General features: G+C 45.1%; 1 protein-coding gene across 3 annotated transcripts; it reads right to left on the reverse strand.

Moving 5' to 3' along the window:
* Window positions 1–354: 354 nt before the first annotated feature.
* On the reverse strand, window positions 355–14,543 carry AASDHPPT (aminoadipate-semialdehyde dehydrogenase-phosphopantetheinyl transferase). Of its 3 annotated transcripts, none has more exons than XM_073662077.1 (6): window positions 14,382–14,543; window positions 8,040–8,265; window positions 5,611–5,732; window positions 5,106–5,267; window positions 3,082–3,159; window positions 355–1,942 (listed from the first exon to the last, which is right to left on the reverse strand). In XM_073662077.1, exons 1-6 carry the CDS (start codon window positions 14,406–14,408, stop codon window positions 1,793–1,795), a joined length of 765 nt encoding a protein of 254 aa, XP_073518178.1. In that variant the 5' UTR covers window positions 14,409–14,543; the 3' UTR covers window positions 355–1,792. The 3 variants fall into 3 exon arrangements, with proteins under 3 accessions (XP_073518178.1, XP_073518177.1, XP_073518179.1); XM_073662076.1 differs by having other exon boundaries at window positions 14,247–14,543; XM_073662078.1 differs by lacking the exon at window positions 355–1,942 and adding an exon at window positions 3,541–3,644 and having other exon boundaries at window positions 14,247–14,543.
* Between the last annotated feature and the right edge of the window lie 6,191 nt (window positions 14,544–20,734).

A 20,734-nucleotide genomic window follows, 5' to 3' on the forward strand; every position in this document is an offset into this window, starting at 1 on the left:
GAAACCGTAGGCAGACAGGTGGTATACTGGAAACCAAAGGCATTCAGACGTCAGGAAACCACAGGCAGGCAAGTGGACAACAGGAAACCGCAGGCAGGCGCAAGACGTCAGGAAACCGCAGGCAGGCAGAGGACTTCAGGAAATTGCAGGTAGTCGCAGGACGTCAGGAAACCGCAGGCAGACTTTATTCCAAAGGGTGTTCAACCAAATATTAAGTTGAGGTTGCCAACAATTTTGTCTGGACCATTTTTGGGTTGTGTGTGAAATTATGTTCAATTTGCCTTTTTTTCTGTGTTTTTTTTGTGTTGTTCCAATACACACAAAAGGAAATAAACATGTGTATAACTACAATAATTTTCTGGGAGAAATGCTTTATTTTCTGGAAAAATTTCAAGGGTGCCAACACTTTCGGCCATGACTGTAGATCCATTAACGCTCACTCTGACTCTTGGAAGCTTATATACCAATTTGGTTAATTGAATAAAATAACTACCAAGATCAAATCTTTCCAGAACTTTACAAAGGAATCTCCACCTCCACCTCGTCAAATACCTTAGGGGCATCCAAATGAATGCAGCGGAGAACCCGTGAGCCAGACGGCAAACCAGCTCTTATTTGCTTGCTGAGAAAACATCTTTGGTGGTCCAGGGTAGATATGATGTTTCGATTGCTTCTTATTGCAATTTTTTTGGCAGAGTCGCAGTTGCGGGAAAATCATTCTGGCATTTAAGTTTTTTTCCTCATTTACCGATTTAGTTAATTTTATAGTTTGACATATCGGACTTTTACGGATGTAACGACACCACATCTGTGTATTTTTTTTTTTTTATTTCTTTATTTTTAATGGAGTAGAAAGAGGACGATTTGAACTTTTACATTTTTTATTTTAAACTTTTTTTTCCCTCTTTACTTTATTTGTTAGCCCTGCTTAAGGAACCTGAACCTGCGATCGTCTAGCATTCACAAGAGTACGAATATAACACGAAAGGTGGTCTTTAGCGGACCCCTGGCAGTCATAGCAATTCATCGACGCTCCAGATGGAATGATGCGCCGACCTGCAAGTGCTGCTGTAGAGATTGACAGCAGCATTTAACAGGTTAACAGCCACAGTCGTAGCTAAGCTCCACTCCGGGTGTTAGAGGCAGATCCTGCCTGTGTATCACAGCCATTATCTGCTGGGTACAGGCCTGGTTGAGTTTCAGCTCCACTCCACCCAAGGCCTGGTGTTAACTCATGCTGTAGGGCCGGGTCTGTACATCACAAGTGGAGGTCGTGATGCCGGCAGGTAGGAGGAGGTTTGCAGGGCTTCCTTTTGGTGACCACTGACTATTGGGACCTCCGCCGATCCAGAGATTAAAGAAACCACAGCTCTGCTTCTGCTTTGCACGTTTTCAGCTGTCCAGCTTTGCTTCAGGAGACTGGTTGGGGGCTCTGTTATCTCAGGATCAGTGGAGGATACTAGATTCCTACACTTTATAATTCAGAGACATTTACTTTGCCAGGTATTGGGGCTGACTTGGCCATGCTCTGTAATCGTGCAGGTGTCCCTTCCCACCTGATGGACAGTCATCTATTTTCAACCATATTAACTAAGTACATATATCCGCACAGGGAGGGAAGTATCCACAAATGTTTCCTATGCGCCCTATCTCCCTGTGCTGGATGCAGATATGATACAGTGATTTTCATGCCCGGTGATACATAGCCGCTAAGCACCTCTGAACCCTTCTAGCAAAATCTGGATAATCCTGAGGCTCGGGACCGTTGAGTCCTCAGGTTACAGTTGAATCCTCAGGTTACGACCTTGGCTGTAGAGTTCTGCCGCTGGGGAAATTCTTGTTTGGACTGAAAGTTATCCCAGTAATCCGGATCCTCTGGTGTAATTGGAAGTGCAGATGCCATGAGATCTTCATAGGTGAGAACTGTGAATAATGTTCCCTCCTGCAGATTAAACAGATGCATTCAAACAGCAGTCTGGAGGTGTTATCTGGAATGCAGAAAAAATATCTGCTGCGCTCCCAGGCAACATGTTTCAGACCTGAATGGTCAAGCCTGAAAAAGGACCATGCAGGTCTGACACATGTTGCCTGGGAGCACTGCAGATATTTCTTTTCTGCTGTTGTGTTCAAACCATTTTTGTGCATTTTATATTACTGGATCAATAAAACAATTCCTTTAAGAAGATGTGAGCGTCGGCTATCGTTTGGACCATTGGTAATAGATGAAAAATACTAAACATATACTCACCCTTTTCCTCCAGTTCCTAATGCTCCTCGCCTTCTAGTTGCATTAGCTGCAGACGTCACAGCCCATATACCGCACATGATGTCTGTAGCCAAACTCTGGTATCGCTGGTCCATGGCCCGAGACCGACTGCAGATAACACGTGGGGCATACGGTCTAAGACTTCTGCAGGCAAAGTAAAGTTCACTGATGAGCTTAGAAGCTGAGGAGCAAAACTAAAAGTCCATATTATGTCAGTATTTGCCACGTATCGCTGTCTGTCTTCAGCTTTGTGTTATCTGAAGTAACTTCTAACTATGAAAATTTAAAAAAAAAAAGAGGGGAGATAAGAGAAAAGTCCCTAAACAAGACATACCACATAGGTTCTCACTCTAATGGGTGTTTTGTTTTTTTGACTCTTGGGATATTGAAATATATGCACAGATGAAAGTTTCTAATATAATTCATGTTTAATCAACCACTATAAAAGGTGGTGGAGGGTGTTTTCTTGCCTCTTACATCAGTGATTCTGGGTCCGATCATGGGTCATGATTGCCATCTACATTATCTAATGTCTGTTTTTCAGTCTGACCTTTCCCCATTATTAAATATTTATTTCTATATATTTATGAATAAAAACTTTATCTATTCCATTGTTATACATTTGTTTACCCCAACTTTTCCCCCTTTTCCTTTATTGGATACATTACATATATTTTTGTCCCATTGGAGAATTCTTTTCGTTCTCTAGACGGCTTCATTTACCTACAATTTTGGAAAATCACCTCCTGATATTATGTGATATCTCAGGACAATACAATATATTATACTGTATGAGAGTGATGTTCTTACTGCACCTGTGATGGGGGGCCTTTATTTGTGTCTTTGCCTCCTAAAGCTACAGCCACGTGATGTTTTTCATCCAGGAGCGTTTCCTGCAAAACAAGAACAAAACGAACCCTAAATACAATTATATAGGACATCATATAAAAGGACAGGTACAAAATTGTCATTTAGAGGTCTGGACTTGTGGAAGCTCCAGGAATTTAACAGCGATGAACCCATTGCAGCTTTTGCCAAGTCCCAGTTCTGTTGAAGACAGAAGATTTTCTTATATAAGCCCTCGTCCCATCAAAATTGTTATGCTCTTAATATATTGCAATCATATTATATAGCACTGTGCACTTACAATTGGTCATTTTGCCTTTCTACCCAGCTAATTCTTCTCTTTTCCATTAGGTCTATGACATCATGTGATTAAAAACTGACTAGCTGAATCCTTCTAAGCTCTATGCAGAAACAGGAGGTCAATTTACCCTGTATGAGTCATGAGTCACTGAAAATTCCCTGGCAGGGGAAGGAGGGAGCAGCTGGGACAGGAGTTGAAGAGATGAATGATAATGTAGGAACAAGAGACTTCCTGTGCAGAGAAAAAAAGAAGAATTATCTGGGTAGAAAGGCAAAATGAGCAATTGTAAGGCTTGGTCACAATACCTCAAGATAACAAATATATTTCTTTGTGGTTTAAAATATATGACCACATACATATGAAGGCTCAGAGAGAGATAGATAGATATCTATCTATTTTTTTTTTTTTTTTAATCTAAGACTTCGACACATCTATTGAAAAGGCTGCAACCAAAAAACAAGTGGTCCCAAATCTTCAAAGATTTTAGCCAGATATTCATCTCTTTGTAGACTAGTTGCACGAAGTGAGAACTATCCTGCATCAGGAGCTGCCAATTCAGAGCTCACTTGATGGTTTCTCCTGTGGCTTCAGGAGCTGCCAGTTCAGAGCTCGCTTGATGGTTTCTCCTGTGGCTTCAGGAGCTGCCAGTTCAGAGCTCGCTTGATGGTTTCTCCTGTGGCTTCAGGAGCTGCCAGTTCAGAGCTCGCTTGATGGTTTCTCCTGTGGCTTCAGGAGCTGCCAGTTCAGAGATCGCTTGATGGTTTCTCCTGTGGCTTCAGGAGCTGCCAGTTCAGAGCTCCCTTGATGGTTTCTCCTGTGGCTTCAGGAGCTGCCAGTTCAGAGCTCACTTGATGGTTTCTCCTGTGGCTTCAGGAGCTGCCAGTTCAGAGCTCACTTGATGGTTTCTCCTGTGGCTTCAGGAGCTGCCAGTTCAGAGCTCACTTGATGGTTTCTCCTGTGGCTTCAGGAGCTGCCAGTTCAGAGCTCACTTGATGGTTTCTCCTGTGGCTTCAGGAGCTGCCAGTTCAGAGCTCACTAGGTGGTTTCTCCTGTGGCTTGATCTCTCCGCCCTCTGTCTTGTATCAATGACGTGGTCTGTGAAATTGTGATTATTTTTTTGGTGATAAAATAAAGTTTAGGTCTTCTTAGGAATTTGTAAATGGCTGCTTGTGAGTAATTACAAGCACTGGCCTCTCATGCAGTTAAATAACATGACCAGTCCAAGGCAGGTCCTCTGCAGCATCTCCCTGCTCCCCTTGACTGACAGGTCTCTCCCTATATGCACACATAGGACAAGACTTGTCAGTTTAGTGAGGAAGCCGCCAAAGCACTGGTCTTCGACTAGTCATCCGAGACATATGACTCTGGCCAGCTTCTCAGAGTATGCTTTTTTTCTGAAATGCTGCAGTGTTTGAGTGCTATATACATGAGTGCAATAACGAAGCCGGTGTCTGATTCATGCTGCCCGTGATCTGGATACCAGGAATCAAATGACCGGTTCCCTTTAACAATATTTTTTTAAGAAAATGGATATAAAAGGGGCAGATACTCTTTATTTGTAGATATGTTACAATCAGCTAATTATTTCACCAACTTTATTCACAAGCACACTCCTGACAAAAAACAATGCAATAAATCGGATTTTTTTTTATAACAGCAATTTGGACATCCATCATGGAGGTGTACTCTTACCTCAAAGGACCAATTTTTATCTTCATCATCATCAAGCCACATCTTGGTCTGTGTGTAAACCTTTCCCGGTTCCATGTGTATGGGCGACACCTCAAATTCAATTCTTTGCAGGTTAAAGCCCAGGCCGACCCCTATGGCTTTTATAAAGCTTTCCTTCAATGCCTGAAATCACAAACGCCCACAATGATCCAAGTCTGAATATAGAATAACTACAGAAAGCTATGTATTTTTTTTTTGTGTTTCTTAATTTTCTTTACTTTCGATAGGGGATCTAAAGCTCTGATTGGTTGATCCCCCTCTAACTCTACAGATTCCAGAGTTGTAATTTACCGAGGCATCTAAGGGGGTTAGACTTGTGTGACTAGATAACACAGTAATTGGAATTTAAAGGGAAAGTCCATGTATGTGACCTGTAACTTCAGTCTCATCAATCACATGTAAAAACACACCAAAAAAACCCTCTACGGTCTGCACAGTGAGCTTCTATCCTGTAGCCATGATTTACCCAGTGTCTGTAGAAGGTGTCGAGCTGCGCCCCATCACTCCCCGCACTCCTGATAGACAGCCACTCTCTGTCTGTGAATTGGCGGTGCATGATACGGAAGAACTCTTCTGTGGAGCCGCTGCCTGGAAAATGGCAAAAGTAAATGTCAATAGTCTGACAGATATAAATAATCGCTAACAGTGTTAGAGGGTTAAACCAACAAGTATAATAGTTTCAAGATGATGGTGGTAATAGTGGACTAGTAAACCTGCTGCCACGTAGTCCTACATATTCAGGAGCTGTGTAACCCCGTCCCCACCACTGATTGGCAACATTCTGTGCACTGTGCTGTGCATAGGCAAAAAATGCCAATCAGGGGTGTGGGCAGGGTTATACAGAGCGCAGCATTTTGAGATCTGCAGCAGAGAAAACAGTTTTTAATGCAAACTGCTGCAGGCAGCTCAGTAAGTGACACATCGCTGGAATCAGAGTCTCTGCCCTTACATCATGCTACATTAAAAATCTGGTGACAGGAAAGCACATACATGTCATCTGAGAGCAGGATTCTAAAGATTGATCAGAGACTCAAAATCAGACATATCTCCGTTATTTAGTACAAATCAAACAGTACAGAAAAAAAAAAAAAATTATATATATATATGACGTGTGACCAGCCCCACATAGTAAGTACGAGATCTATCAGTGAAAAACGCAAATAGAACTTCCATGCAAGAAACTTGTCTGAATGAGGCTTTAAACATAAAGAAAAGGCAATAACACATCCAGAGTTTGATTTAGGCGGCCCCATCCTCCCCTCGGGTAGCAGCATCCTCCCCTCGGGGTCCCTTTAATGTAGTTTTCTTCTGCACCACTTATAAACTTCCCCCAGAATAGTAAACTGCTGCCTCAAGGACTGATCACATTGCACAGCACAGAGCCGCCAACTGCTCATCACTATTTGTTAAAATCTCATTCGCAGCACAAAATAGATCAAACTGCTCCAGATCTGGAGCAACAGCGCCCCCCATTGCCCTTCTGAAGGGATCACATACATAAATCTCAACATCTTATAATTAAGAGGACACATCTCGCTCGCTGTGATGCAGAAGCCTCCCATTGGCACAATCCGTTATTCAGACCACAGAGTTCACCTGCAGCCTTTTATTCCGATAGAATCAGGACTATTTCACATCTGACAATGAGAACAGCAAATAATAATAATAATCCACATGCGAAAGAGCCGAGCTTACAGGTACAGCTAGAAAACAGCATCACTCCAGACTCGCGCGTTACAGTGCTCAGCCATACCTATAGAAAACGCAGGTCAGCTGCGGCCGCTCATGTCTGTATGGAGCTTATGCGCTGGGCACAGTCATGGGGAACAGAAGAGGGCGAACCCCAAACTGTTCCCACAAAGCTGGAAGCTACAATTGTCCACAATACCTTGTGCTGAAGATTAAGGTTTCCCTTCTCTGGAACTTAAGGGCCCAATGCCGACCCCTGATAACAGTCCATAGCATTATCCTCCTCTACCATCTGTATAGCGGGCACAATGCCGTCCTGGAATCACTAACACCCAGATAAAGAAGTGTGATCCGTCACTGCCCAGAACATGTCTCCTGCAGAGTCCAGTGGGGGAGAACGAGGGGTTGGATGTTATAAGCCGGAGGAGGCAAGAGGGGCCGGATGTTATGCAGCAGGTGGAGAAAAGAGGGGTCGGATGTTATACAGCAGGGGGAGAAAAGAGGCATCGGATGTTATACACCTGGGAGAGGGTGGGGGGGGTCATGCACAAGTCACTCAGCATCTCCTTCTGCCAATGTGTATTATGACTTCAGGCTCTCTATGTGGCTACTCGGGGATGCGCAGTAAGAGATGACGCCGATACTTGTGACTTCCTTCTAATACATGTCCGCCGTAGTTGTTGTGCATTAACTTCTCTGTGTCAAACACTTGACTGTCGTCAGTGTGGTGCGTCGCTTCTTTTTACTATGCCCTTGATTGAGCATGTGCATAACATCATGAAGGACACTAGCACCTCACTTCTGCCAGACACAGCTGGTAATTGATTATTATTTGTTACTATTTATACGTTTTGACACGCTATTGTGATTGCACATTTGTCCCTGAGGAAGCCACAAAGTGTGGCGATACGCCAAATTGGGGCATTTTTATCCCCATTAGGATGGAGGGCAGACCACAAGCTCAACTGCCGCTCCGTTCATTCCCTATGGCAGCTCCTGAGCGCTGCGCTCAGCTTCTTCCAGGCAGCTTCATAGACCAGGAACATGGCAGCGGTTGGACATGCTCAGCTCTCCACCCTAATGGGGATACAAGGGCCCCATTCTGGTAATCGGTGGGGCTCCCAAAGGTCAGAGCCCACAATCTGTACGTTACCACATAGCCAGAGGAAACCAAAGCCTTTACCAGCCAAATAGCAAAATCCCTACCTGGTCGATCAGTTTTCATGATGTCAACTCCCACCTGGAGCTCAGACTCAGCGGCCAGAACGGCATAATCGCCCTGATGGGAGACATTGAAGCTGAAGTTCGGGAAGTGCGGAGGAATCCCACTAACCAGGAATGGCTTCCCTTTAGCTGTCCTGTCCAATACTATCTTATCCCAGGGGATGTGAAGCTTCTCCGCAATCAACTTTCTGATCAGAAGTCGTCCGGCCTGAAGGATAAAAAGGAGAAGGTGATCTGTAACGAGGACGGGAGAACTTACAAAGCCGAATATAGACTGAGGCGCTAATAAATCCAGAGCTCGGCCCTGAGGATACAAAATAGAGGAAAACATCACTAATCCAGCCAGAACCTTCAGGTCTTGACAAGCCACAATACTACTATAGTGCCCACAGAGGGGACAAGGATGAGGGGACATATATAAGTCAGGATGGGGCCCAGGATGAGGGAGATATATACGCCAGGATGGGGGACATATATACGTCAGGATGGGGCCCAGGATGAGGGAGATATATAAGCCAGGATGGGGCCCAGGATGAGGGAGATATATACGCCAGGATGGGGCCCAGGATGAGGGAGATATATAAGCCAGGATGGGGCTCAGGATGAGGGAGATAGGATGGGGCCCAGGATGAGGGACATACACACGTGGTCAAAATTGTTGGTACCCCTCGTTTAATGAAAGAAAAACCCACAATGGTCACAGAAATAACTTGAATCTGACAAAAGTAATAATAAATTAAAAATCTATGAAAATTAAGACAAATGATGGCACCTCTGAAAATAATGTCACAAAAGGGACATGTTAAATCAAGTTGTGTCCACTAATTAGCATCACAGGTGTCTACAATCTTGTAATCAGTCAGTGGGCCTGTATATAGGGCTACAGATAGTCACTGTGCTGTTTAGTGACATGGTGCGTACCACACTCAACATGGACCAGAGGAAGCAAAGGAAAGAGTTGTCTCAGATTAGAAAGAAAATTATAGACAAGCATGTTAAAGGTAAAGGCTATAAGACCATCTCCAAGCAGCTTGATGTTCCTGTGACTACAGATGCACATATTATTCAGAAATGTAAGATCCATGGAACTGTAGCCAACCTCCCTGGACGTGGCCGCAGGAGGAAAATTGATGACAAATCAAAGAGACGGATAATACGAATGGTAACAAAAGAGCCCAGGAAAACTTCTAAAGAGACTAAAGGTGAACTTCAAGCTCAAGGAACATCAGTGTCAGATCGCACCATCTGTCGTTGTTTGATCCAAAGTGGACTTCATAGAAGACAACCAAAACTACATGTTGACAAGCCACAAAGCTTCTGGGAGAATGTCCTATGGACAGATGAGACAAAAATGGAAGATTTTGGCAAGGCACATCACCTCTATGTTCACAGACGGAAAAATGAAGTATATCAAGAAAAGAACACTGTCCCTACTGTGAAACATGGAGGAGGATCTGTTATGTTCTGGGGCAGCTTTGCTGCATCTGGCACAGGGTGTCTTGAATCTGTGCAGGGTACAATGAAATCTCAAGACTATCAAGGGATTCTAGAGAGAAATGTGCTGCCCAGTGTCAGAAAGCTTGGTCTCAGTCGCAGGTCATGGGTCTTGCAACAGGATAATGACCCAAAATACACAGCTAAAAACACCCAAGAATGGCTAAGAGGAAACCATTGGAATATTCTGAAGTGGCTTCTATGAGCCCTGACCTAAATCCTATTGAGCATCTTTGGAAAGAGATGAAACATGTCATCTGGAAAAGGCAACCTTCAAACACGAGACAACTGGAGCAGTTTGCTCATTAGGAGTGGCCAAAATACTCATTGACAGTTACAGGAATCGTCCGATTGCAGTGATTGCCTCAAAAGGTTCAACAAAATATTAAGTTAAGAAGAACCATCATTTCTGTCCAGGACTATTTCATCAATTCCGTGGAAGCAGAAAAGCAATGTCTGACTTTCATTTGTTCATTTTCATAGATTTTAAATTTATTAGTACTTTTGTCAGATTCAAGTTATTTCTGTGACCATTGTATTTCTTTCATTAACCCCTTAATAACATCTGACGTACTAATACGCGTCTGTGCCCTGGGACTTAAGAGCCAGACTCGTATTAGTACGTCATCGCGATCGCGAGCGCACACAGGCTGTGCGGGCGCGATCGCCGCCGGGTGTCAGCTGATTGTCACAGCTGACACCCGGTACTATGTGCAGGGAGCGGTCCTGCACCGCTCCCAGTACATTAACCCCTGCGATGCTGCGATCGAAGTCTATCGCAGCATTGCGGGGGCAAGGGGAGGTGATCGCAGATACTCACCTCCTCTTCCGGCTTCCAGCGCTGTCTGCAAAGGCTTCCCGGGTGTTGCCATGACGACCCGATGTCGTCATGACAACATCCGGGTCACCAGACAGCAGGAAGATTGTTTGGACATGCGCAGTGCATCTCCAAACAATCTTCTCACTGTGCAGCGCTGATAGCCTGTATGACACAGGGATGGTGCTGCATTCCTGTGCCATGCAGGCGATCAGAGAAAAAAAAGTGAAAGTCCCATAGTGGGACAAAGTAATAAAGTATAAAAACTGTCAGTAAGTGAAAAAAAAATTGCAAAAATATAAAAAATAAATAAATAAAATAGTCTACCAAAAATAAAAATATAATGTACCCATCAATAAATATTATTATAAAAAAAAACAATAAAAGTACACATATTTGGTATCGCCGCGTCCGGAACAACCTGACCTATAAAACTGTCCCACTAGTTAACCCCTTCAGTGAACACGGTAAAAAAGAAAAAAAAAACGAAGCAAAAAACAATGCTTTATCACCATACCGCCAAATAAAAAATGGAATAACACGCGATCAAAAAGACGAATATAAATAAAAATGTTACCGCTGAAAAAGTCATCTCGTCCCGCAAAAAACAAGCCACCATACAGCTCCATCAGCTGAAAAATAAAAAAGTTATAGCTCTTAGAATAAAGCTATGCTAAAAAATATTTTTTTCTATAAAATTGCTTTTATTATGTAAAAGTGCAAAACATAGAAAAACGATATAAATGTGGTAACGCTGTAAACGTACTGACCCGAATAATAAAGCTACCTTATCAATTTTACCACACGCGGAACAGAATAAAAAAAAAAAAAAAAAAAAAACAATTCCTGAATTGTTGGTTTTTGTTTATTCTGCCTCCCAAAAATCGGAATAGAAAGCGATCAAAAAACGTCACGTGCCTGAAAATGGCAACAATAACAACGTCAACTCATCCCGCAAAAAACGAGCTGTCACATGACTGTCTGCCGAAATCTGGAAAAATTATAGCTCTCAAAATATGGCGATGCAAAAACTAGATTTTACAAAAAATGCGTCTTTTTGTGTGTGACAGCGGTCAGTCATAAAAACCCGATATGATTCTGGCATTGCTGTAATCACACCGACCCGAAGAATAAAGTCGTCTAATCACTTATACCGCACGAGGAACGGCGTCAAAAATAAACTCTTGGGTTAGGATTGGGCTAGGGTTAGGGCTGGGTTTGGGGTTAGGGTTGTGCTACGGTTAGGGTTGTGCTACGGTTAGGGCTGTGCTACGGTTAGGGCTGTGCTACGGTTAGGGCTGTGGTTGGGGTTGTGCTAGGGTTAGAGTTGTGCTACGGTTAGGGTTGTGTTAGGGTTAGGGCTGGGGTTGGGGTTAGGGTTGTGATGGGGTTGGGATTTTTTTCAAAAGTAAGAAAAAAGATGACGATATGGTGACTAGTGTTGAGCGCAAGTGCTCGCTACTTCAGTTTGCATCGGGTGCTCTGGTATGCATTGAGTATCGTGGGTATTTGAGTAACATGCTCGAGTCTCTGCCCCATATGCTTCGCGGCCAAAAAAACTTTACGGGGATTGCCTGCCATGCACGAGCGATCCCCGCATGTTTTTTTTGGGTGTCTAATAACCGTGAAACATGCGGAGCAGGGACTCGAGCATGTCACTCGAGCACACGCTGTTCATGGTGCATACCTGAGTACCCGATGCAAACTCAAGTAGCGAGCACTTGCGCTCAAGACTAATGACAACTTATTCAATATGATGACCTAATGTAAACAAATTCTGTGTCGTACCTCTGGGTTCAAAATGTTCACTATACATCTTAATAAAATCCTTGAGGGGTATAGTTTCCAAAATGGGGTCACTTGTGGGGGAGCTCCAATGTTTGGGCACACAGGGGCTCTCCAAACGCAACATGATGTCCGCTAACAATTTGAGCCAATTTGTTAGTGGACATCATGTTGCGTTTGGAGAGTCCCTGTGTGCCCAAACATTGGAGCTCCCCCACAAGTGACCCCATTTTGGAAACTAGACCCCCCAAGGCACCTATCTAGATGCATAGTGAGCACCTGGAACCCCCAGGTGCTTCACAAATTGATTCGTAAAAATGAAAAGGTGAAAAAAAAAACACTTTTTCATATTTATGAATCAATTTGTGAAACACCTGGGGGTTCCAAGTGCTCACTATGCATCTAGATAGGTGCCTTTGGGGGTCTAGTTTCCAAAATGGGGTCACTTGTGGGGGATCTTCAAAGTTTGGGAACACAGGGGCTCTCCAAACGCAACTTGGTGTCCGCTAACAATTTGAGCCGATTTTCCATTCAATTTGTTAGCGGATACCATGTTGCATTTGGAGAGTCCCTGTGTGCCCAAACATTGGAGCTCTCCCACAAGTGACCCCATTTTGGAAACTAGACCCCCCAAGGCATCTATCTAGATGCATAGTGAGCACTTGGAACCCCCAGGTGCTTCACAAATTGATTCATAAAAATGAAAAAGTGTTTTTTTTTTCATTTTTACGAATCAATTTGTGAAGCACCTGGGGGTTCCAAGTGCTTACTATGCATCTAGATAGGTGCCTTGGGGGGTCTAGTTTCCAAAATGGGGTCACTTGTGGGGGAGCTCCAATGTTTGGGCACACAGGGGCTCTCCAAACACAACATGGCGTCCGCTAATTATTCAAGCAAATTTTACAATCAAAAAGTCAAATGGTGCTCCTTCCCTTCCGAGTCCTGCCGTGCGCCCAAACAGTGTTTTTTCCCCACATATTGGGTATCTGCGTGCCCAGGGGAAAATGCACAACAAATTTTGGGGTCCATTTTTTCTTGTTACCTCTGTGAAAATAAAAAAAATTGGGTCTAAAGTAACATTTTTGTGAAAAAAGTTAAATGTTCATTTTTTTCTTCCACATTCAAAAAATTCCTGTGAAGCACCTGAAGGGTTAATAAACTTCTTGAATGTGGTTTTGAGCACCTTGAGGGGTGAAGTTTTTAGAATGGTGTCACTTTTGGGTATTTTCTGTCATAAAGACCTCTCAAAGTGACTTCAAATGTGATGTGGTCCCTAAAAAAATGGTTTTGTAAATTTTGTTGGAAAAATGAGAAATCGCTGGTCAACTTTTAACCCTTATAGCTCCCTAACAAAAAAAAATTTGGGTTCCAAAATTGTGCTGATGTAAAGTAAACATGTGGGAAATGTTATTCATTAACTCTTTTGTGTGACATATCTCTCTAATTTAAGGGCATACAAATTAAAGTTTTGAAAATTGCAAAATTTTCAAAATTTTCGCCAAATTTCCATTTTTTTCACAAATAAACGCAAGTGATATCGAAGAAATTTTACCAAAATCATGAAGTACAATATGTCACGAAAAAACAGTCTCAGAATCAGGGGGATCCATTGAAGCGTTCCAGAGTAATTACCTCATAAAGTGACAGTGGTCAGAATTGTAAAAATTGGCCCGGTCATTAACGTGCAAACCACCTTCGGGGGTTAAGGGGTTAAACGAGGGGTACCAACAATTTTGACCAGGTGTGTAATTAGATTAGAAATTTTTACAAACATGAAAAAAAATATATATAAAAGTTACTTTCCCCTTCAAAAAAAAAAAAAATTAAAGACAAATAAACAAAATCACGTCTGGAATTGTCATGTCCAATCCCAAGATATAAAACTATTTAAACGTTACATTTAACGGCCCCCCCAAAAAAACAGCGCATACCCCAGAATCACTATTTTGCAGTCGCTGCACACAAAAAAAAACAATCAAAGTGTGGTGTCCTCACTCTAAGAAGGTGGGGAGGAAAAACGAAAATGTCCTGTGCAGGAAGGGGTTAATAGCGGCCGTTATCTGTTACACCCGTATTCACACTACACGGTATACCATGGCAGCTTTGGCATCGCGGCTGAACATGAACTGAGCGATGCGCTGCTTCTCCTCAGGCTGCACACAGCGGGCACACAGGGACCAGTCTGCCCGGCCCGGAGCCCAGCGAGCACAGGGGAAGGCCCACCTCACCGCCTCCATGATGAGGGGCCCCCGCATAGGTCCGGAGCCCAGAGCGCCGCCCTCCGGCCTGCCCGGTCACAGCAGCTCCGCGAATGCGAAAGCGAAAGAAACGTCTCTCCTGTAACCAGGACTACAGCCAAAGACCGCGGCTGACGTCATGCCCATGTGACCGTGTGAGGGAAGATGTCACATTAAGGGGCGGAGCCTCCTCCTCCATTGAGTGCAGACAGGAAACTGCGGACAGATGACAGAGAGAGGACTGAGGAGCTACACAATGGAGCGACCGACGGTTTCTCTATACACAGGACTCAGTGTGAGGGGTTTGGGGGGCACAGATAAGTGGATGTTCCTACATAGGGATTGTAATATATGTAGGGCTGCACAGGGAAAGGGTGATTTTGTATGTAGGGGGGTCTGCGTGGGGCAGGAGGGGGTGCTGTCAGTCGTGAGGGGCTGCGTGCAGAAGGAGGGGGTGCTGTCACTCGTGGGGCTGCGTGCAGAAGGAGTGGGTGCTGTCACTCATGAGGGGCTGCGTGCAGAAGGAGGAGGTGCTGTCACTAATGGGGCTGCGTGCAGAAGGAGGTGGTCCTGTCACTCGTGAGGGGGCTGCGTGAAGAAGGAGGGGGTGCTGTCACTGATGAGGGGCTGCGTGCAGAAGGAGGAGGTGCTGTCACTCATGAGGGGGCTGCGTGCAGAAGGAGGGGGTGCTGTCAGTCGTGAGGGGCTGCGTGCAGAAGGAGGAGGTGCTGTCAGTAATGGGGCTGCGTGCAGAAGGAGGTGGTCCTGTCACTCATGAGGGGCTGCCTGCAGAAGGAGGAGGTGCTGTCACTAATGGGGCTGCGTGCAGAAGGAGGTGGTCCTGTCACTCATGAGGGGCTGCCTGCAGAAGGAGGAGGTGCTGTCACTAATGGGGCTGCGTGCAGAAGGAGGTGGTCCTGTCACTCGTGAGGGGGCTGCGTGAAGAAGGAGGGGGTGCTGTCACTCATGAGGGGCTGCGTGCAGAAGGAGGAGGTGCTGTCACTCATGAGGGGGCTGCGTGCAGAAGGAGGGGGTGCTGTCAGTCGTGAGGGGCTGCGTGCAGAAGGAGGAGGTGCTGTCAGTAATGGGGCTGCGTGCAGAAGGAGGTGGTCCTGTCACTCATGAGGGGCTGCGTGCAGAAGGAGGGGGTGCTGTCACTCATGAGGGGCTGCGTGCAGAAGGAGGGGGTGCTGTCACTCATGAGGGGCTGCGTGCAGAAGGAGGGGGTGCTGTCACTTGTGAGGGGGTGCTGTCATTCGTGAGGGGCTGCGTGCAGAAGGAGGGGGTGCTGTCACTTGTGAGGATCTGCGTGCAGAAAAGGGGGTGCTGTCATTTGTGAGGGGCTGCGTGCGGAAGGAGGGGGTGCTGTCACTCGTGAGGGGCTGCGTGCAGAAGGAGGGGGTGCGGTCACTCGTGAGGGGCTGCGTGCAGAAGGAGGGGGTGCTGTTACTCGTTAGGGGCTGCGTGCGGAAGGAGGGGGTGCTGTCACTTGTGAGGGGGTGCTGTCATTCGTGAGGAGCTGCGTGCAGAAGGAGGGGGTGCTGTCACTTGTGAGGGGCTGCGTGCAGAAAAGGGGGTGCTGTCATTCATGAGGGGCTGCGTGCAGAAGGAGGGGGTGCTGTCACTCGTGAGGGGCTGCGTGCAGAAGGAGGGGGTGCTGTCACTCGTGAGGGGCTGCGTGCAGAAGGAGGGGGTGCGGTCACTCGTGAGGGGCTGCGTGCAGAAGGAGGGGGTGCTGTTACTCGTTAGGGGCTGCGTGCGGAAGGAGGGGGTGCTGTCACTTGTGAGGGGGTGCTGTCATTCGTGAGGGGCTGCGTGCAGAAGGAGGGGGTGCTGTCACTTGTGAGGGGCTGCGTGCAGAAAAGGGGGTGCTGTCATTCGTGAGGGGCTGCGTGCAGAAGGAGGGGGTGCTGTCACTCGTGAGGGGCTGCGTGCAGAAGGAGGGGGTGCTGTCTCTCGTGAGGGGCTGCGTGCAGAAGGAGGGGGTGCTGTCACTCGTGAGGGGCTGCGTGCAGAAGGAGGGGGTGCTGTCACTCGTGGGGCTGCGTGCAGAAGGAGGTGGTCCTGTCACTCGTGGGGCTGCGTGCAGAAGGAGGTGGTCCTGTCACTCGTGGGGCTGCGTGCAGAAGGAGGTGGTCCTGTCACTCATGTGGGGCTGCGTGCTGGGGGTTTGCATGTGGAAGATGGGGGTGCTGTCACTCGTGTGGGGCTGCATGCTGGGGGTCTGCATGGGGAAGGAGGGGGTGCTTTCATTGGTGTGGGGCTACATGTTAGGGGTCTGCGTGAGGAAAAATATGTTCCTAAACACTAACAGGCAGGTAGTTGCTACCTGCCTGTTGTGCCCGGCACAGTCACAAACCGCTCCTGCTGGCGATTCAGCCACTCCTGCTGACATCACATCGACAGAGTGGCGGCTTCTTTTCTGTTTCGCTCTGTTGATGAGACTTCGGATGTTATTCTGATTGGCAGCCGGATCATCGCTGCCGAATATATGATATATATATAAATTTCTCATTTTCCGATCAGTGCGGGTCATACACTGTGATCAGCAACCTACCTGTCCCATGGATAGGTGATAACTTGTTTTTACTACACAAACCCTTTAAAGGGACTCTGTCAGCGCAGGATGACTGTTCAAACTAAATGCCGCCACTCTGCTTCATGGTGGCCAATCATTTATATACACCTTCCCATCTGCTTGTTTTTCCTCAATCTCCACCCCGCTCTGCTTTGATTGACAGCTCTGGCTTTATAGAGGTGGAGATAAATGGAAGCCAAGCAGGTGGGAAGGTGTATATAAATGATTGGCCGCCGTGATGCTCCGAGTGCCTGTACTTGGTTTGAACAGTCATTCTGTGTTAACAGAGTCCCTTTAAGGCCCATAAACACCCAGTCCCTAAATACAGGAGTGCTTAGCCTAATGTTCTTGTGTTCTCTATTAGAGAGCAGGAGTCGGGCTCCTTTGATGGTGACTTATCTTCAGAGAGAACAAATGGATCAACTACTGGAATTCCAACACACCGGATCCTTCTGTCTCTTGGCATTATCGAAGGAGAGGCGTGAAGCCCCATTACACATCAGATTGTTGGCTGATCCTGTCGACTGTAGCTTAATGTGTATGGGAGCCTTAGTGAAATCTGTATAGGGGCTCATTCAGACGTCCATGCACATCGGTCTGATCTCAGAACGCAATGCATTGACTAGCCGAGGCTCTCCCAACCAGAGCATGACAGTCTCCTAGAAATTTATGAAGCCGTCATGCTTCAGTCGGGAGACCCGTATCCAGTCCATGATTTGTGGTTCAACATTGGACTGATATGCATGGACATCTGAATGAGCCCTAGTAGTCAGGACTGGCTGTGCAGAAATCATGAGCCTCCGTACAGCAACTCCCATCTAGTCATTTTTGTATTGAGACAGCTAGAATGGAGTTGCTGTACAGAGGACGTTCTAATAGACTGTACAGTGTGCACAGAAATCATGAACCGCCATACAGCAATTCTGATATAGTAATCTCTGTAGTGTGACAACAAGAATGGAGTTGCTGTATAGATGTCATCCTTATAGACAGTAGTGTGTACACAGAAATTATGATCCTCTTCAGCAACGCTGATCTAGTCATCTTTGCAGTGAGAATGCTAGAATTTAGTTGCTGCATGGAGGGCGTCCTTATAGACACTACTGTGTGCACAGAAATCATGAACCTCCATACAGCAACTCTGATCTAGTCATCACTGTACTGTGACAGAATGGAGTTGCTGTATTGAGGACATCCTTATAGACGGTACTGTACACAGAAATCGTGAACCTCCGTACAGCAACTCTGATCTAGTCATTTCTGTACTGAGAGAATGGAGTTGCTGTATGGAGAACATCTTTATAGACAGTACAGTGTGCACAGAAATCACAAACCTTAGTGCAGCAACTCTGATCTAGTCATCTCTGTACTGTAGTTGCTGCATGGAAGGCGTCCTTATAGATAGTACTGTGTGCACAGAGATTGTGAACCTCTGTACAGCAACTCTGATCTAGTCATCTCTGTACTGTGACAGAATGGAGTTGCTGTATGGAGGACGTCCTTATAGACAGTACTGTGCACAGAAATCGTGAACCTCCATACAGCAACTCTGATCTAGTCATTTCTGTACTGAGAATGGAGTTGCTGTATGGAGAACATCCTTATAGACAGTACAGTGTGCACAGAAATCATGAACCTTAGTGCAGCAACTCTGATCTAGTGATCTCTGTACTGTGACAGAATGGAGTTGCTGCATGGAGGGCATCCTTATAGACCGTACTGTGCACAGAAATCACGAACCTCCCTGCAGCAACTCTGATCTAGTATTTTTTGTAGTGAGACAGCTAGATTGGAGTTGCTGCACAGAAGACATCCTTATAGATCAGTGTTTCCCAAACTCCAGTCCTCACGGCCCCTAACAGGTTATGTTCTCAGGATTTCCTTAGTATTGTACAGGTGGCAGTTGTACATTTCTGTAATAATTTACGTTGCTTTTTTTTGTAAATTATGATGACTCTGTCGGCTGTGCACCGTTATGCCTCTCCCTGGAAATCTACGCCCACTCTTCAAAATATTGGTGCTACTGGCTGGGACTGGTGTACATAAGGGCAAAAGTTGAATTCTGGCAAAGCTGAACAATCAGGGCTATGTGTAATTATTTATATTACAAAAAAAGTGATAATAAAAAGTCAAGTTTTAATAATTGCAAAAAAACCACTAAATTTTACAAAAAGAAACTGAGGTAAAGGTGCTGGACTGGCCAAGCATGTCTCCAGACATAAACCCTATTGAGCATCTGTGGGGCTTCCTCAAACGGAAGGTGGAGGAGCACAAGGTCATCATGGAGGAGGAGTGGAAGAGGATTCCAGTGGCAACCTGTGAAGCTCTAGTGACCTCCATACCTAAGAGAGTTAAAGGAAACCTGTCATTAGGATTTTGCTACAACTACAGGCATTGTCAAGTTGGCGCTGTTACACTGATTAAAATGATACCTGGGTTGAAGAAATCCATCCTGTGGTTGTTTAATCTGTGTTTGCAGTTTGGAGCACATCGTGGAGCTATTGTGTGGCTTCACCCACGGCTGTTAACCTTTTAAATCCCATTTAAAATTTCAAAATGCCAGAAATACGTTTTTTGGGGGCGCCTCAACATTGCAATAAAAGGTGATTTAAACATCATATGTAAACCAAAATGGTATCAATAAAAATGTCAGCTCAGGGTTCTCGGAGATCACGATAATAAAGAAGCCGGCTTCGTCTTCGACAAGATAGTGTCCTACAGAACTAAAGGATTTTTTTCAACCAACTTTGCTAACCAACGTAATGAACACAAGGGATTTATATAGTGAAAATATGACCAGACTATCAGCTGGCATTGGTGTAAAAGAGATATTCATTCAGTTCAAGTTTTTGAATTAAAAATATGTCATTTAAAAGATTTCTTGTGCAAAGGCCTAAATAAAAAGTGATGTATATTGGGTATCAGTGTAATCATATTGACCCGTACTATAAAACTATATAATTACTTATTCCACATGGTGAATGACGTAAGAAAAAAAAATCGGAAAAACAATATCTAAATTGCTGTTTTCTGCTCAACAACTCTGACAAAAAATGGAACAAAAAGTGATGGAAAAATTCACATGTATTCCAAAATGACACCACTAAAAACTACCAAAAATAAGCCCCCACAAAACTTTGTCTAGATTTTTCTTTTTTGACTCGCATTTCATGAATCTGTCTAAAACATCTGGAAAACCACATTGACATAAAAATCAGAAAACGAACTAAACCAAAAAAGACACCTTGAGAAAAAAAGGCGCAAATCGTTTGATGAATTTGTCGCATATCAAAGTCACTAATTGATAATGATAATCACAATATCACAGCCCGGGAAGGTCACACAGAACTTACTAACTTCTGTATATCTCTAAGCACCCACTCTGTATACACACATATAAAGTCCTAAAGAGGATCTGTCACTTGCAAAAATAACTAGAGTTAAATACCATAATCTCTGAGCTTTCCTGATTCTGAAGTTCTTTTCCGTTTTGTGCTGTGTCGCTCCATTGCAGAGATATTCACATTTGTTGTTTTTGGAGCACAGTATGTGAAATCTCTGCTTGCAAACCAACTAGGCATTTCTTCTGTGTCTTCTCTGGGGGCGTGCGCTTTCATCACCCCCTCGCAGACGCTGCCAACCGCAGCTCAGTAGCATCTGGGACTGCGAGATCAGATGTTTCCAGAATTGCTGTTTCTTTTGTACACTCCACCCTGAGAAGGGTAATAAAAAGTTGTATGCGTGAGAAAATGGTTCTACTAAAAAC

This window comes from Phyllobates terribilis, unplaced genomic scaffold (genome assembly GCF_046119375.1).
Source record: "Phyllobates terribilis strain yellow unplaced genomic scaffold, ASM4611937v1 Scaffold_2__4_contigs__length_985480577, whole genome shotgun sequence".
Taxonomy (NCBI): domain Eukaryota; kingdom Metazoa; phylum Chordata; class Amphibia; order Anura; family Dendrobatidae; genus Phyllobates; species Phyllobates terribilis.

Bases quoted from the DNA above. Each gene is read 5' to 3' on its own strand.
- AASDHPPT (XM_073662076.1), bottom strand. From the start codon at position 14,408: ATGCGGGGGCCCCTCATCATGGAGGCGGTGAGGTGGGCCTTCCCCTGT. The intron at 8,266-14,246 runs GTATACCGTGTA...TTTATCCTTCAG, and splicing joins GCGATGCCAAAGCTGCCATG to GCCGGACGACTTCTGATCAG. The intron at 5,733-8,039 runs GTAGGGATTTTG...GCCATTTTCCAG, and splicing joins CATGAAAACTGATCGACCAG to GCAGCGGCTCCACAGAAGAG.